This window comes from Setaria viridis, chromosome 5, assembly GCF_005286985.2.
Source record: "Setaria viridis chromosome 5, Setaria_viridis_v4.0, whole genome shotgun sequence".
Classification (NCBI taxonomy): Eukaryota; Viridiplantae; Streptophyta; class Magnoliopsida; order Poales; family Poaceae; genus Setaria; species Setaria viridis.
In genome coordinates this window covers 16,312,035-16,327,916 of record NC_048267.2, presented here as the reverse complement: position 1 = coordinate 16,327,916, position 15,882 = coordinate 16,312,035, and the positions used below count along the sequence as shown (strand labels likewise).

General features: G+C 48.3%; 2 protein-coding genes and 1 pseudogene across 2 annotated transcripts; all 3 read left to right on the top strand.

Moving 5' to 3' along the window:
- The first annotated feature begins 5,550 nt into the window (after positions 1 to 5,550).
- LOC117856276 (stress enhanced protein 1, chloroplastic) lies at positions 5,551 to 6,030 on the top strand. Its single transcript, XM_034738670.1, has 2 exons — positions 5,551 to 5,614; positions 5,711 to 6,030. Exons 1-2 carry the CDS (start codon positions 5,551 to 5,553, stop codon positions 6,028 to 6,030), a joined length of 384 nt encoding a protein of 127 aa, XP_034594561.1.
- Positions 6,031 to 9,165: 3,135 nt separating this feature from the next.
- Positions 9,166 to 9,837, top strand: LOC140220096 (glutathione S-transferase 4-like; annotated as a pseudogene).
- Positions 9,838 to 11,993: 2,156 nt separating this feature from the next.
- Positions 11,994 to 15,308, top strand: LOC117855069 (uncharacterized). The gene is given in 7 exon segments (XM_072294253.1): positions 11,994 to 12,127; positions 12,224 to 12,376; positions 12,460 to 12,758; positions 12,760 to 13,371; positions 13,468 to 13,907; positions 14,501 to 14,648; positions 14,757 to 15,308. Coding segments are annotated over 4 exon segments (996 nt in total). The 5' UTR covers positions 11,994 to 12,060; the 3' UTR covers positions 13,237 to 13,371; positions 13,468 to 13,907; positions 14,501 to 14,648; positions 14,757 to 15,308.
- The last annotated feature ends 574 nt before the right edge of the window (positions 15,309 to 15,882 follow it).

Here is a 15,882-nt window from a genome sequence, read left to right as displayed (position 1 = left end):
AACCTTCAGAAATTTCCGAACGTGTGGAGATTTCTGGAGAAACCTTAGAAAATTTGAGGTCCGGAGATTTCCGGAATTAGGTTCCAAGATTTTCGGAATTCCAAAACAGTCTGCGTGAGAAGAAAAGAAAATTTCAAAACTCGATCAAACGACCGCCAAATATCACGAAATTTGAATCATAGCCTGACAATATAGTAAAGAAGCTTCTCCTAAGAAATCATCCCCAAAAGATTTGTCAATCAAAGGAAATTTCAAATATTGTGAAGAGCACTATTTTTTCAACCCCTAAACTTGAATCGCCCCGATATATGAACTCGTGATGTTTGAATCAAATCCCTTTGGTAGAAAGATTCAACTTAATTCATCTCCAAACAATCGGTTCGTTACTGGGTTCCACAAGAGGAACAAGAAGAGAAGAAAGGAAGCACAGAAGGTTTTACAGAAGAAGGAGAGGAAGAAGAGAATCGAGGCGCGCAAGAGGGTGAGAAATTCGCACACGCAAAAGAACTTTTTTTCTTGTCTGCAGTCTGGTATCCCTTTTTGAAAGATAATATTGGTTCTTGTTTGGTGAAAGGCAACCCAGTGAATCATGACTGGCCTTGGAATTTTTCCTGCAATGACTTATCTATCAACAGATTTTAGAATTCTTCAAGGTGAATATTTGTTTCATTTATTTAGACGTGTGTGGACTGTGATGTATTTCACATGATGCAGCATGAGCCCAACATCAGTAGATTGTCAGATTTGAGAAGAATGTGAGGGAGCTTCTGTTGGTGCAAATATCTTGCTGTTTGCTGCACCAAGATAAAGTTATGCATCGTCCTTTAAAAAAACACTTTTAGTATTAGCCACCATATCCTGTAACTTCTGGGCCAATCTGTTGGCTAATAACTTGGTGATGAGCTTTGCAAAGCCGTAAATTAAACTTATGGGTCTGATTCTGAAAAGTTGTGCAAAGTCGATGTCTGAATATGGTTCATGGTTGTTCTTTGCATAAGCATTTGTTTTGAGCAGTAGCCAGAAGGCACGTATGGCTGTAACTGAAACTCAAGTTATAAAACATCTGTTCTAATAGGTCCTCTGATCATGTGACTTTATACTTCTGGAAAAAAACACTAACTGCAAATTGTATATTGCTCGGGCCTTGGAAGACCAAAGTTCTTTTCTTTTTTACTTCCTTGTGACCATCTTGCACCACCTACTACACTACCAACAGTATTTTTTGAGAGAGCATAGAAGCACTATCATTCTTATTTACCATTTAGGTCCTGTTTGGATAGGAAGTGCTAAACTTTAGCACAGTGCTAAACTTTAGCACAGTGCTAAACTTTAGCACCCTCAAATGGAGTGCTAAAGTTTAGCACTTAGAGCTGTTTGGATGGGGTGCTAAAATTTAGCACCTTTAGTATCAAAAGACAACTATACCCCTCCTTTCCCTTCTCTCCTTTACTCCTCCTCAACTTACCTTCCCCATTCGATTCCAATGCTGGATTTGGAGTATGTTTGCTTTGCAATCGATGATTGCTCCTTTGAGAACTAGACTCTTGACTTTACCGTTCAGAGTCAGAGGATCTGCTTCCCGAGCAGCGGAGTGTGGGACGGCGTGGATGGTTTCTCACCAGTGACGACTCGCATGGTAGGTCCGTGTCCTTCCTCCCACCGTCGCCGCCGTCGGCGCTGTGGGCTGCGACCGCGCAGCCGGGCCTCGCGGGTAGGGGCGGGGTCATAGAGATGGACAGGCGGCCGAACCCCTAATGCCCCACCCGGTACATCTCCATCCACATCTTCTTGACGTCGAGCCTGCTCGACGACGAGTTGCTTCCCCGTGCGGCTCCCGTCGCCGCCTCGCCGCGGCCGTTCGTCTCCAAGCCCCTGGCGGCGAAGGCATCCAGCTCCAGCGCCTTGAGCGCCTCGCGGCCCGCACTGGCGCGGCATTTGGCCTTGGCGGCGAGGTCCGCTAGCGGAGGAGGCATGGCCGGGCGTAGGAGGTGGGGCCGGGTGGAGGAGGCAGTGCCGGTGGAGGCGGCGTGGTCGGGCGGAGGCGGCGGGGACGGGTGGAGGAGAACGGCGGCGAGGGTGCTCAAGGCCTTGCTCCTCCCGTCGGGTGGTGGCGGTGGCGGCAGCCATGGCCGCCCATGCTAGTGGGTCCAGGCGGAGGAGGATGGCGGCGGGGCCAGGCGGAGGAGGACTGCGGCGGGTTCGAGCGGACGGGGCCTAGCAGAGGAGGACGGCGGCGGGGAGGAGAGAGAGGGGGCAACGGTGTTAAAAGGTAGAGATGGGGATCACTTTTAGCATATTAGCACCCTTTAGCACCCCTTGAGTATGCTAAAGAAAAGTGGGGTGCTAAACTTTAGCACACCACTTTTAGCACACCTCTTTGGATACCTAAGTGCTAAAAGGGTGCTAAAAGTGGGATGCTAAAGTTTAGCACCCCGTATCCAAATAGGGCCTTAAACGGCCTCCATGTGCTGCTATTTGTCTTCTTACAATCCGAGTATCTAACTTGCTTTTTGTTGATGCAGTATCATTCGTGATATCATTCAGAATGATTTGTTGCAGGTAAGGATATCCTCATGGATTTTTTCCTTCTTTCATTTAAAATAACTAGCAGAAATGCCCGTGCATTGCTACGGGTCATTACTTGCTCACGTGTTGGCGTTGATGGAGGTGATCTCTGCGCGTGTTGCTGAGCAGTTTCTCGATGGCGAGGAGGTCCTGGGCTCCTGGCCACAACCCCGCAGCTATTTATACAGGCAAGAACGCAACCTCGATTTCTATCCGAGTCGGCCTCGATTCCGATCCGGTTCAGCAGCGAACTCTCTTGGCAGTCTGGCCCCGAGTCAGCTTCGATTCCGATCCAATTCGGAAGCGAGCTCTCCTGGCAGTTTGGCCTCCACTCCAATCACTGCCCACTTCGCTGCCGCCTCGAGGATGCGGTGGCCATTACCTGGTCGACACGGCTGGCGTCGTGCGGGTCCCTGAAGTGGCGTAAGAATCGGAGGATGATGGCGTCGACGTCGGAGGACGGCGGGATATCGTCGGTGGACATGAGGACCTCCTGGAGGTGACGGCTGTGCCGTCGTGGCTGTGGCCATTCTCGACGGGCGGGAGCCTCCTCCTGGAAGTGGAGGAGGAGGAGATGTTCAAAGTCAACCAGTTCGAGTTCGACTACGCGTCGGATTCGACTTTGCCTCGGACTACTCCAACGTTCCGCTCAGGGGTCGGACACTCCCGACCCCAGGACTCAGGGTCGGGCGAGGCGGAGCTTCACTCGGGATCGGGCGAGGCGGAGTTCCACCCTCAAGGGGTCGGGCGCATCCGACCCCGGGACCAGGGGTCGGGCGTATACTCAAAATTGGATTGTGGGTTGATATCACGAAATATCAGGGTTTTTTTTGAAAAATAGCCTCGGACTACTCCAATGTTCCGCTCAGGGGTCGGACACTCCCGACCCCAGGACTCAGGGTCGGGCGAGGCGGAGTTCCACCCTCAAGGGTCGGGCGCATCCGACCCCGGGACCAAGGGTCTGGTGAGGCGGAGTTCCACCCTCAAGGGGTCGGGCGCATCCGACCCCGGGACCAAGGGTCGGGCGAGGCGGAGTTCCACCCTCAAGGGGTCGGACGCATCCGACCCCGGGACCAAGGGTCGGGCGAGGCGGAGTTCCACCCTCAAGGGGTCGGGCGCATCCGACCCCGGGACTGCGGGTTGATATCATGAAATGTCAGGGGTCTTTTTGAAAAATAGCCCGACGGACGACGGACGGGGAGCTCGCCGGCTTACAGCTCCGCGGCGGCGACCTCTTCCTGGACGCCGCGCACGCGCCGGCAATGCCGCCGAGGCTGCGCGCAGGAGCATCGGCGGGGCGCCCCCGTGCGTTGCAACGGGATTCATTACACACCCTAACCCAATAAATATGTACCAAACTCGCATTATATCTTGATCTATGTCCCACATCACTTATTTCCAAAACGGCACTAAATTATAAGCAGAAAATTTTAAGAAATAATAATAATAATCAAAATAGTAGTGCAAATCATTCCTTCGCTCTTAGCCTATAAAATCCTAAAATTAGCAAATACATGGACTTTAGCTCTATTATTCATATACAATTTGGATTTCAAATACCCAATTATTATTTTATCCTCTATATCTTTATGTACATTTCAAAATTCCAAATATGAGCTCTTGCTCAAATTCTCAAACCCTAAATCAATTTCAAGTAGTATTTAGAAAATCACTAATTCATATCCTTTTTATTGTATGGAAAAATTCTTTCAATGGTTTGTGATATTATTTTTCTAGCTCCATGAATTAATTATATTATTTTCTAATTTTGTTTCTAAAACGAATAGATACCAACTTTATTTTGCATGTTACATTTGTTTGGCTTCTAACCTAGTCCATCTAAATACATAACCGCCTAGACAACTATATAGATTATTAACATACGTGAAGATACGTATCAGCGTATGGATGATGTCATATACGGATATAAAGACACAAATTATGCGACTGGTTTTTTTATTCTTGATAGCATAATGCCCGTGCGTTGCTACGGTGAAACTCATTCTTAATCTCTATAGTTGGTTGATGTAAAGTGTTCCTTTTCCTTGTGTTTGAACAATGGAATACACATGTTGTATGGCTGCCAAAAGAGTATTTGGATGTTGCCAAGCTTTTTGTGCATGCCTCGTGTATAATCTTCTAACACTAACACCTTTGTTAGGGCAGTTTCTACACGTTTTGTTTTTATCTTTCATGACTAAATTTGGGTAATGTATGATCTTTTCCCAGTCCATCTGAGTTGAGTGAATCTGAGTTGGGTGGCTGAATCATGAGCAAACTGAAGCTCCTTTCTTTTCTTCCCATGAACGAAATATGGTTCAATTCCTTATGATCAATCGGTTTGTTTTCCTCAACTCTCATTATCAGTTCCTGGCAAAGCACTTCAAAACTATAAGTGCATATAGTGGAATGGGCAGCGCCAGCAAGGGCACACCACAGACATAAGCTCAGAGTCCGCACCAAACATCCACACCACCTTAATGCCCCGACTTGGGTTACAAGCCCGCGCAACTGAGCTCGACGAGGATGGCTCGCGAGGATGAACATTTTAGCTGGTGCGGCGCTGCTTCGGATGGCGAGGTGGTACTAATCTAAGGAATAGGAAAATTATAGGTGATCATATATTGGCAACTTTTTCTCTCCATCCAAGACGGGCCACCGCTTTTTCTGTTTTGAAAAAAAACACAGGAGGCTCTTCATTGTTGTGCGAGTCTCGATAGCTTGCAAGCTTCTTGCTTCCCCTGCTCGCGTTGCACGGTTCGCTTTTACAGATCAGCTCATCTACGGCACGGCTAATCACGAACGCATCAATGATGGTCCAGTCAAAAGACCGTGTGTTTAATTGCTGAGCACGTAGCTATATTATACAGAGCCTCTGGTGGATAGCTCACGCTGACCTGTGGGCGCCCACCATTCCCGCGGATAAGAATCAAGAAGCAACCGCAAGGCTCTAGTGCTCCGGATCCCTACTCTTCTCCACCATACATGGGGAAGGCTCATCCCCTCCTCTCCTCCGCTTCTCCTCGCCTTCGTCTCACCTCCGCAGCAGGTAGCAATCAAAATCTCTTTTATTGGCGGTGTTTCAAAGACTCGATCGCTGGCCATGATTTTCTTGCACTTCCCTGCTCGCGTCTTCTCCTTGCAGGCAATGGCGTTCCCCTGCTGTCCGTGACATCAGCACGCCCCACTGCTCGAGGTAGCAGGAGGAACGCAAGGTCGAGGGCCCTTAGCGTGAGGTGCGAGCAGGGAGCCAAGGGTGGCGGCGGCGGCGGGCTGGACATGTGGCTAAGCCGCGGCGGGATGCTGGGCTTCATGGGGGTGGTGGCCGTGGAGCTGACCACAGGCAAAGGGGTGCTTCAGAACGTTAGCCTGACCGCCCCACTACCGACGGTGGCGCTGGGGCTCACCGGTGTGGTCGGGATCTTCACGGCCTTCATTATCTTCCAATCCGGGTCGCAGGACTGATTCCCGAACAGGATTGCATCCTGAGCTCCGGTGCTTCCATTATTCGAGCACGGAGACGGGGAAAGAAAGTGGACCCGTTAATCTTACCTATTACCACGCCGTGGCCTCCTCGTGCACGGCGGCCATTGCCGCCGCCGGCGGGCAGACCATGCCGTGGCCTCCTCGTTCGGGACCCCCTCGCTTTCTCGCCGCCACGCAGGCGTCCCGGAGATGGAGGCGGAGGACCTCCTGGAAGCGACGGCGGCGCCGTCGTGGCCGTGGAGCGGAGGTCGCGGCGCCCCACTCCGGCATCTGGCATCGACGCCTTCGTCCTCTACAGCCCCCGCATCTTCATCGGCGCCGGCATCACCGACGACGGACGGGGAGCTCGCCGGCTTACAGCTCCGCGGCGGCGACCTCTTCCTGGACGCCGCGCACGCGTCGGCAATGCCGCCGAGGCTGCGCGCAGGAGCAGCGGCGGGGCGCCCCGCTCCAGCCGCCGCCCGCACCCGATCCCCCCGCGCCCGATCCCCTCCTACGCCTCTCTGTTTTGGAGAAAGAGAAGCATTTTTCTCTTTAACCCCCTCCCTTCCCTCCTTTTTCCACCCAAGCCATTCCTCTCTTTAGAATATGGACTGCGGGTTGATTCCTTGAAAGTTGAGGGACTTTTTTGAAAAATGACCACAACGGACGAAAATTGCTTGCAGAAACGTTACTCGCTTTAATAATAGGTAAAGATTTTGCAAGCATTTATTAGACTTGCTCTATGATTTGAATCTATAGTATCAGTTGTTTACTGTAGGAACAGCTAGTACTTAATGCAGCATCTAGCACGTAACTGCAATAACAAAGTTGTGTAATGACAGCTAGCAGTCTAGCACAAGCAGATTTGGCCGCTAAAGTTATAGAGACTAGGAAGATATGGTTCTTTGAAAGCTCGGTGGCCTGTGCATAGATGCTTCTATTCTCCACATTCCTATCAATGTCGACTGAAGATATGGAATGTCGACTGAAGATATGGAACCTGAAGCCCTGTCCGGTGATGAAGCACCTGATGAAGCCATCGAAGAAGATGATGAGGGCCTATCCGCTGAACATGAAGATTTTGATCCAGCGGAGGTATACATGCTTGAAGATTTTGTTGCTGAGGACGCAAGATTAGAAGAATTTCGGAGGAAAATCAGTGACAAGATTAAAGCTAAGGTTCAAGGGGAATCATCTGAACCACCTCGCCGTCGCCAAAGTAGACCGAGAAGGTACATATCATGTAATCGAGAAGCTGGTCACGATAATCTTGTTGCAAATTAATTCCAAGACCCGTCATGATTCCAAGCTGTATATGCATGCCGTCGTTTAGCGAGAATTAATTTTATCACGGCTAGTGTGTCACAGATATATGGATGCCCATGGATGCGCGTTAATTACTGCTTCGCTATATAGTTACATTCCACCAATGTTTGCCTCTTCAGTTAAGAAAAATTGATGATTTGCCACTTGGATTTATGTGCCCAATAGACATATTTGCGCTCATGACAGGCCATGTACGAGATGATGGTCAATTGATATTTGGTCTGGCTGCATGACTCCTTGGTTGTCTTCAAACTACATCAATTGCTTTCCTTCACGTACACATTTTTTTCATTTCTAACATGCTATCTTTTACTATATATAATAACAAATATAAGGCCTACTTTCAAAAATTGCAAAAAAAAAGAAGAAGAAGAAGTCTCCTGCAGTGCTTTCAATGGTCTATCTATATTCTTGGCTCTCTCAATGGGCAACTAATAATAATCTTCCATTGATGGCCTAGTTTATAACAATCTCCCATTGAGGGGGCGAGATTTGGCCGGGCTCCTTGGATGGTTTCTTGAGCAGCTTCGAGCAAAACCCTGCCAAACAGCAATGAGCAAAATGGCTTCAGCAGTGAAGCCCCAGTTTTGTCGTTCATAAATTTGCGATCGGAGCTGGAGCCAAAAATATTGGCTCCCCGTTGCTCCCTTATGTCCCGCACCTAGTTGGACCAAATAGCCCTCGCCTAGCAGCAGTAGCAGCAATACCTGGCCGGCCCCTTTGTTTGCCGGCGGCGCGGTGCAGGCAACGGTGCCGGCATGGGCAGGACGCTCTATAAATCCACATGCACAGGCGCACACACTAACCATCACCAGAAAGCGCTAAGAACACAGCAATAATGGCGCCGATGAAGGTGTACGGGTGGGCCGTGTCGCCATGGATGGCGCGCGCGCTGGTGTGCCTGGACGAGGCTGGCGCCGAGTACGAGATCGTTCCCATGAGCAGGTGTCCGGGGACCATCGCCGCCCGGAACACCTGGCCAGAAACGTACGTGTCTCCCTCCGCAACCAATCGATCGTTCCCTCTAGATTTACTGCTTTGTTAACTTTACTGCAACTAGTCGCTGTGTTCTGCTGCTTCTGCAGCCATTCGGTGAAATCCCAGTTCTGGAAGATGGCGAGCTCACGCTATACCATAAGCGCTAGTTTGGCAGCCCACTTCCCCGCAGGGTTTCCGGCCTTTTTCTCATCAAGGAAGCTCACGCGGAAACCTTCCACGCGTGATCTTTTCAACCCATTTGGAAGCCACCCTGCGGGAAGTTTCCAGCCCGAGCGAGCCCAACATCCGTGTAGAAACGCACCTAACCTGCCATGGCTTGGCGATTTTCCCTGTCACGCTCTCGACTTGACTCCCCCGTCGCTCGACAGAACGCCGCCACCGCAGTTGCCACGCGTCGCTGTGCTGCTCTCTCCTCCACCATCGCCCTCCCGCATGCTCGGCGCCGACGACCTGCCGCACCATCGCCCTCCCGCCTGCTCGGCGCCATCGCCCTCCGGCTGTACCTAGTCATCTGACGTCTATCCCGCACGAGTCCACCGTAGACTGCACGATCGGGGGCCACCTCGTGTCCGCCATCAACGGTCTACTCCACTGCCTCCGCATCAGGTAAGTCCTCCTCCATCAACCTCTCCCTGCCATACTAGGGTTTCTCCTCCTCTCTTCTCACCTCACCTCACACTCGCAAAAGTTCTTGCAGATCTCGGGGAGGAAAAGCTGTAGACACAAGCGAATAACGACCTGACGCAGTTCCTACGGTGGCGGACTTGCCCGATTCGGACTCCCCTACCACCTCCGCCTCCCCATCAGCCATTCGGTGCCACCTTTTGCTCTTTTCTTTTGTCTATAAGAATCTTTATACGAATACGCAAAGATCCTGGTTGGAACATCTAATTTTAGTTGCATAAGAGCAGATGTTACTAAGTCCATGGATATGATTTATATGCTTTTAGTATAGTTATACCTAAGCCAGCTTCACTTTATATGCAATGGTTAATCATCTTTTAATCCCAGAATCTAGCGCCATCGCGAGGTACGTTCTCCGCAAGCACAAGCCGGAGCTTCTCAAGGAAGGGGACCTGGAGGGGTCAGCAATGGTGGACGTCTGGATGGAAGTGGAAGCCCACCACATGGAGCCGACCCTGTAGCCCATCATCCGGAACTGCATCACCGGCCCGTACGTGGGGCGCAAGCGACCAGGCCGTCGTTGACGAGAGCCTCGGGAAGCTGAGGGCACTGCTCCCGGTGTACGAGGCGAGGCTATTGGCCTGCAAGTACCTCGCCGGGGACGACGTCACCGCCGCGGACCTCTGCCACTTCGGCTTCATGCGCTACTTCATGGCCACCGAGTACGCCGGTGTCGTGGACGCGTACCCGCACATCAAGGCGTGGTGGGATGCGCTGCTGGCGAGGCCGTCGGTGAAGAAGGTCATCGCCGGCATGCCGCCGGATTTTGGGTACGCTAGCGGGAACATACCGTAGTGTGCTCTGGGCTGGCGTGTCTAGTCTGGATCTCTGCACCACTGGTGGTTCAAGTGCGTTTACAATAAACTTCCATGTTTATCTCTACTATATAAAAAAGCAAAGTGGACACAAAAATGCGGTCCGTCATTGGGACAGGGCGCGATGGCCTCGCTCCGGCATACCTCGGCCGTCGGTTTGAGGCCCCTCCGCGCGGGGACCATTGACTTGGTAGTCCCTGATTTCCGGCGCGCGGGGACCGTTGACTTGGCAGTCCCCTGATTTCCGGCGCTCCAGGCTTCCTCCTCCATCTATTTTTGTGCTCCGCACGGAACCCTGCGCCGCGAATACTTCCCCTACGTCGCCAGCTACCGCCTTGTTCCGCGCCGCCGCGAGCTCTCCCTCGCTTCGTCCTTCTCCCTGCGTCGCCAGCCGTCGCGCCCTTTCCTGTGCTGCTAGCCATCGCCGTCCCACCCTGCGCCGCCGCCGCTCCACCAGCCGCCGCCGCTAGCCATCGCCGTCCCACCCTGCGCCGCCGCCGCGCCCCCAGCTCTCCCTCCCTGCGTCGACGCGGCCCATCCCTGCGCCGCCGCCACGCCGCGAGCCGCAGCTGCCCCTCCTAGCGTCGGCAGCCGCGCCGCCACCTCTCCCTCCATACATAAAAATCCCCTCCCTGCGCCGCCTTGTCGTCGCCGCACCTCCTTGCGGCTCAGGCTGCCGCCGACCCTCTCTGCGCAGCCAGCCGTCGCCGACCCTCCCTGCGCCGCCACCGCACCACGAACCGCAACCGCCCCTCCCTGCGTCGGAAGCCGCACCACCAGCTCTCCCTCCCTGCGTCGCCCCCTCCTTGCGTCTCCGCCGCGACGCCACCTCTCCCTCCCTGCGGTACCACCAGGACCCCGACGACCCCTACCTGCGTCGCCACCGTGCCGCCATGACTCCCTGCAACTGAAGAGGTAATACTGCAATATTAGACTGTTGCAACAGTACACTGTCACCCATGTCACCGCTTGAGCTGTTGAAAAAATAAAAGGAATTTGAATCTATGAGGAGCATGAAACTCACTGTAATCAATTTTGCAAGAACAAATATTCTTATTAATGTTTAAACAAAATGCAAAAGTTACAACACTTAAGCTAACATATTTGCAAAATGTGAAGAATTTGTGATAACACAGCATTTCAGGCATGATAAACACCAACATGTCATGTTGTTCATATTCATTTGTCACATTTGGCTTTAGGGAAAATAACACCCATATCTAGCATAAGAAGTAACACAACAGGGCCTCACAGGTCTAATTCAGTAAAATGATGGAAGTAGGAAAGTAATAGTTCCAAAACTAAATCTGAATCTAGACATAAACAGATAAAGAAACACATCCATTGCATCTGTAAAATGATAGAGATTTAATTGTATGTCTCATCATTGATTAAACCAGCGTGAAATTTCAAAGCTCTCCCTCCCTGCTACAGTTACACTTTTTTTTATATAGACCTGCTTCTGACTCAATTTTATGTCTCATCATTGATCAAATCAGCTATTGTTGCAAATACATGAGGTCTGTGAAATTTCAACACTGCATGTTTTTTATGCTCTAGGCAGTTGTCGGCCTAGCTACCGCCTATGTTGCTGCTTTGTTAACCATGTATTCACCACTGCTGAAGTGCTGGCTGGATTGCTGCTTTCTAGAATTATATTGCTTAGTTTTGTCACTTGTGTAGGATGATAATTAAATGGCAGCGGGTCAGGTGAGGGTGAGACTAAGAGAAAGTGAAGCAGATTCAACTGAAGTGTCATTGCAGGTTATTAGAACTGTCTGGCTATATTGATATTGAAAGGCATGAGTGCACGACCATTGAAAGCTACCCATTCAAATCATTGCGCTTTGCTCCATGCTTGTGGCTAATGATCCATGGTTGATTTTGTGTTCTGTTCCTGTAATCATTTGTTCCATTTCATTGAAGTCTACAGTAATATTTTTTTATTTCATTTTCATGCAGAACTCTAGCTAACAGAAATTGGAGCAAATGATTATTTCGCTTTGCAATCATTTTAACAAAAATGGATCTATCCCTTGAACATCATTTAAATTGCAGCTCTTTTGCATCTAGCTCAATGGTTTTCTTGTGATCTTCTGACAACTTGTGGAGCTTGTACAACTTATCCTAGGACCCCCTTTCCAGAAAGCCTAATTGTCTACGGTTATGCCTATCCTTAGACTTGTGCAGGACTATCGCTTTGATGGAACCATCCGGGTTAAGGCGGTCTAGGGTACCTTTTACAGATCTCACAAACACAACAATCCAAGGTGAGGATACAGTTGGACGTTTGGTTTGTGATATACTATTGTCACTCATTATGTCATTCCAATATGATGAAGATACGCAAACCCCACATCATGTAGATCCTAATGAATGTGATAGAGAGCGTAAGAGATTTTTGGTTGCAACAATGTCTGGTAATAAGAGGATTCAATATAACAGTACATGCCGTGAGAGGCGTATGAGGAGAAAAACAGAACAAGGTGCCATTCAGCACATTTCAAACCATCACCAAGGTACTATTGTGTTCTTCGTTTCGCTCCACTTCTGCATCCTTATTTTTTCATGATAAAATATTGACATTGAGGAGTTTACGTAGGTGACAGTGTACACATGGAGGCAGATGAAAACGATGGCTGGCTCCATAGGGGAGATTTGGGAGAAAATAAATACAGACTTGACAGGTTGGTTGAATGCATCTTTCCAAACCTCAATGCAAACATGACAAACAAGGAATACATCACCTCCAGAACGATTCTATCCACACGTAATGATTGGGTGGACAATATTAATACGAAGATGATCGACATGTTCCAGGGTAGGGAGATGGTGTACCATAGTTTCGACTCCGCGATTGATGATCCGCATAACTACTATCCGTCGGAGTTCCTTAACACATTTGACTCCCAACGGGTTTCCTCCACATTTGCTAAAGCTCAAGATTGGTTGCCCGATCATATTGCTTAGGAATATTGACCCTGCGAATGGATTGTGCAATGGTACAAGGCTGGTGGTTCGAGGCTTCCAAAGAAATTCGATTGATGCTGAAATTGTGCTGGGACAGCATGCCAAAAAGAGGGTTTTCCTTCCTCGAATACCGTTGTGCCCCTATGATGATGAGATGTTCCCATTCCAATTTAAGATGAAGCAGTTCCCTATTAGGGTCAGCTTCGCCATGACGATCAACAAGTCACAGGGCCAAACTATACCAAATGTGGGTGTGTACCTGCCCTCCCCTGTGTTCTCTCATGGTCAGTTGTATGTTGCTATGTCTAGAGCCACAGCCAGAACAAATATCAAAATCCTCACCCTCCCGCCTAACGCAGAGGCAGATGAGGAACAAACTAAAAAGAAGGAAAAGAAAAAAAGCTTATAAGAAAGTGAACGGCCAGGGTAATCAAAATAACAATGATTAAAAAGGTGCATCAGTGAAGAAGAAAAGGGTACCAACTGTAGATGGCACGTATACGAAGAATATTGTATACAAGGAGGTTCTAACACCATAGGCGAGGTAATATAATGATTATTCGTGCGTGTCTTACATTTTTCATTTATTTTTTAAAAAAAATATTGAACTCATCAATTCCATGTTTCTTGCTCTTGTTAGGTAATTTTAAATGCTTTGCCGTACGCTGCATGGATAATTTGCATCCACACGAGCTGCTAATTATCAAGTCAAGTGTTTAGGTTGAAGTGATTGCTTAATTTTGTCACATGATGTCACTGCATGGGAAATTCCACGTATACTGAAAAACTGTTACATCACATGATTATACATGACATTTGGGACATGCTAATTAGTTCAATATTTTTGTTTCTTCAAACTCTTATATGTTTCCTGTGCTGGCTGTCTGAACTTATTTGCAAATTTGACACATATTCCAAGACATACATTTCTTCAAGGAAGGATCTTCTTTTATAGGACGATATGGTTGAGGTTGATCCTTTGCCAGAGGTTTCCTTTGCCTCTGTTAGGAATTGAAGTGTAAGGTTCCGATAAGCAGCCACAGGGAAGAACTCCAGCAATGTTTCCAGCTAAATTAAAAGGTAAGAAAAAGATAAGGCCCAGCTTTTCATAGATATTTGACATTCAATAACTGAAAAGTTCAACAATCATCCACAGACCAATGGCGACTCAAAGATGAATCCAACAGGGATCCATGATAAGAAAGCATGGATTGTCGCGAATGTAGCACATATGAGCTCTGATCTTTGTGTTGCAGATAGGACAAACAAGCATAGCTCATGAATGAGCCAGAACTCGCTGAACAAAGAAAATTTAGTTACTAAGTTAAAACAGAAGCATTCCTGCTGAAAGCATACAAAATGTCAAGTAAACATTCTTCATGAATAACTATCTATAAAGAAGAACCTCCAAGGTAGCCAAGAAAATATAGAAGCTGAGAACAAAAATCCAACCTATTAAGCGAAGACTTCAGTTCTTTAATCTTTTATTGTGTCATTTCACCTCTTGAGAAGTCAAAAATTTCTTCGCTTAGAAGCTGCAAGTTGTTGAATTGAACAGTCAACATGTAAATTAAACATTCGAGAAAATGTGAAAAATGATAAAAGTAGAGAATCTTGACTTGCCTTTAATATAGCCATACAATTTTCACATATTGTTTCACTACTCTTTGCAGCTGCAACAAGATCAGGGATGAAGGATGCCCACCTGGCAGGCCACTCGTGTTTTAGGACCTATTACAATGCAAGGATGCCTTGAAAAATTGAGTTATACAGATTATTTTGGAGAATTGCCCGAATAAAAGTTCTTTTGCTTGTCTTGAGGTGAGCTAAAAGTTTGTGCAACTACCTCCTCATGACTTCAAAAGATGCTAATTATAACCACCCATGTTTTTTTAGTCGCCTCATGTTAATTTGTTACTTTTTTTTCAGCATTTTAAGCTTCTCCTGGCATCGTCAGACCCTGAGATAGTTGTAGCAGCTTTGGAAACTCTTGCTGCATTGGTGAAAATAAATCCTTCAAAGTTGCATATGAATGGAAAGCTAATTAGCTGTGGAGCTATAAACACGCATCTTCTATCAACCTGTTAATTTAGGATACTTCTGCCACGTCGTGCAGTGCCAAGGGGTGCAGGGCCAGCATCAAGAAGTACACCTCGCTCAAGAACGCCTTTGCCATCCTCGCTACAGCGGCCGTGGCCGCGTCCATCCTGGCGGCCACCAGGCAGTGGAAGGCTATCTTGCTGGCGGCGTCAGCCGTGCTAGACGTGGTGTCTTATGTGACATAACAACAAACTTCATTAGGAATCATAGGAGGTTGTAATGACCGTAGTGGAACTGTATTTAATAGGTACAGGGAAAATGGAGGAAAGGGCTCCTCTTGCCCTTTGCATATTTGTATCTGATAAATGGCTGATCTTTTGGCAATCTAAAGCTTCATGTCAGCAGCAGATGATACTTCTGCACTTTGTATATTTGTATGTAATATAAATGAGTAATGATTTTGCAATCTAAATTGAAAAATGTCAGCAGCAAACGATATGAGGATTAGACTTTAAATCTTATGTGAAAATGCATAGTCATGCAGGAAGGTTCAGAGACATAGGAAACTGCCAGTGCATCATCAAAGTAAAGGTAGAAATTAATAGAAGATAGTGGTTGGAGTTTATGCGTGAAGAAAAAGAAGAGCAAGAGAGAAGCAAGCAAGCAATACCTTGAGATCTTGTGGGCATGTTAAAAGAAAGGAAAGATTAAAATATCAACTCCTTGCATGCATGCGCGAGATTTTGTGGGCATGTTAAAAGAAAGGAAAGATTAAAAAATCAACTCCTTGCATGCATGCGCTAGATTGGGCCCTAACTTTGGGGCGGCCGTGCGCAATCGCTCCATTTGCAAGGCCCGGGGAGGAAATTGGAAAAAGAATTGTACTCTATCGTGGGTTCCTTCCCTTCCTTTTTCTATCAGCCGCCATAACAAACTCGCCACCACCATCGCACACGCACACGCCCGAAACAAACCCGTTGCTTGCCCACACGCACACGCCCGAAACAAACTCGCC

Excerpts from the sequence above, each read along its gene's own strand:
- LOC117856276 (XM_034738670.1), top strand. The coding sequence starts at position 5,551 with ATGGGGAAGGCTCATCCCCTCCTCTCCTCCGCTTCTCCTCGCCTTCGT. Across the intron at positions 5,615-5,710 it reads TCGTCTCACCTCCGCAGCAG|GCAATGGCGTTCCCCTGCTG; the intron begins GTAGCAATCAAA and ends TTCTCCTTGCAG.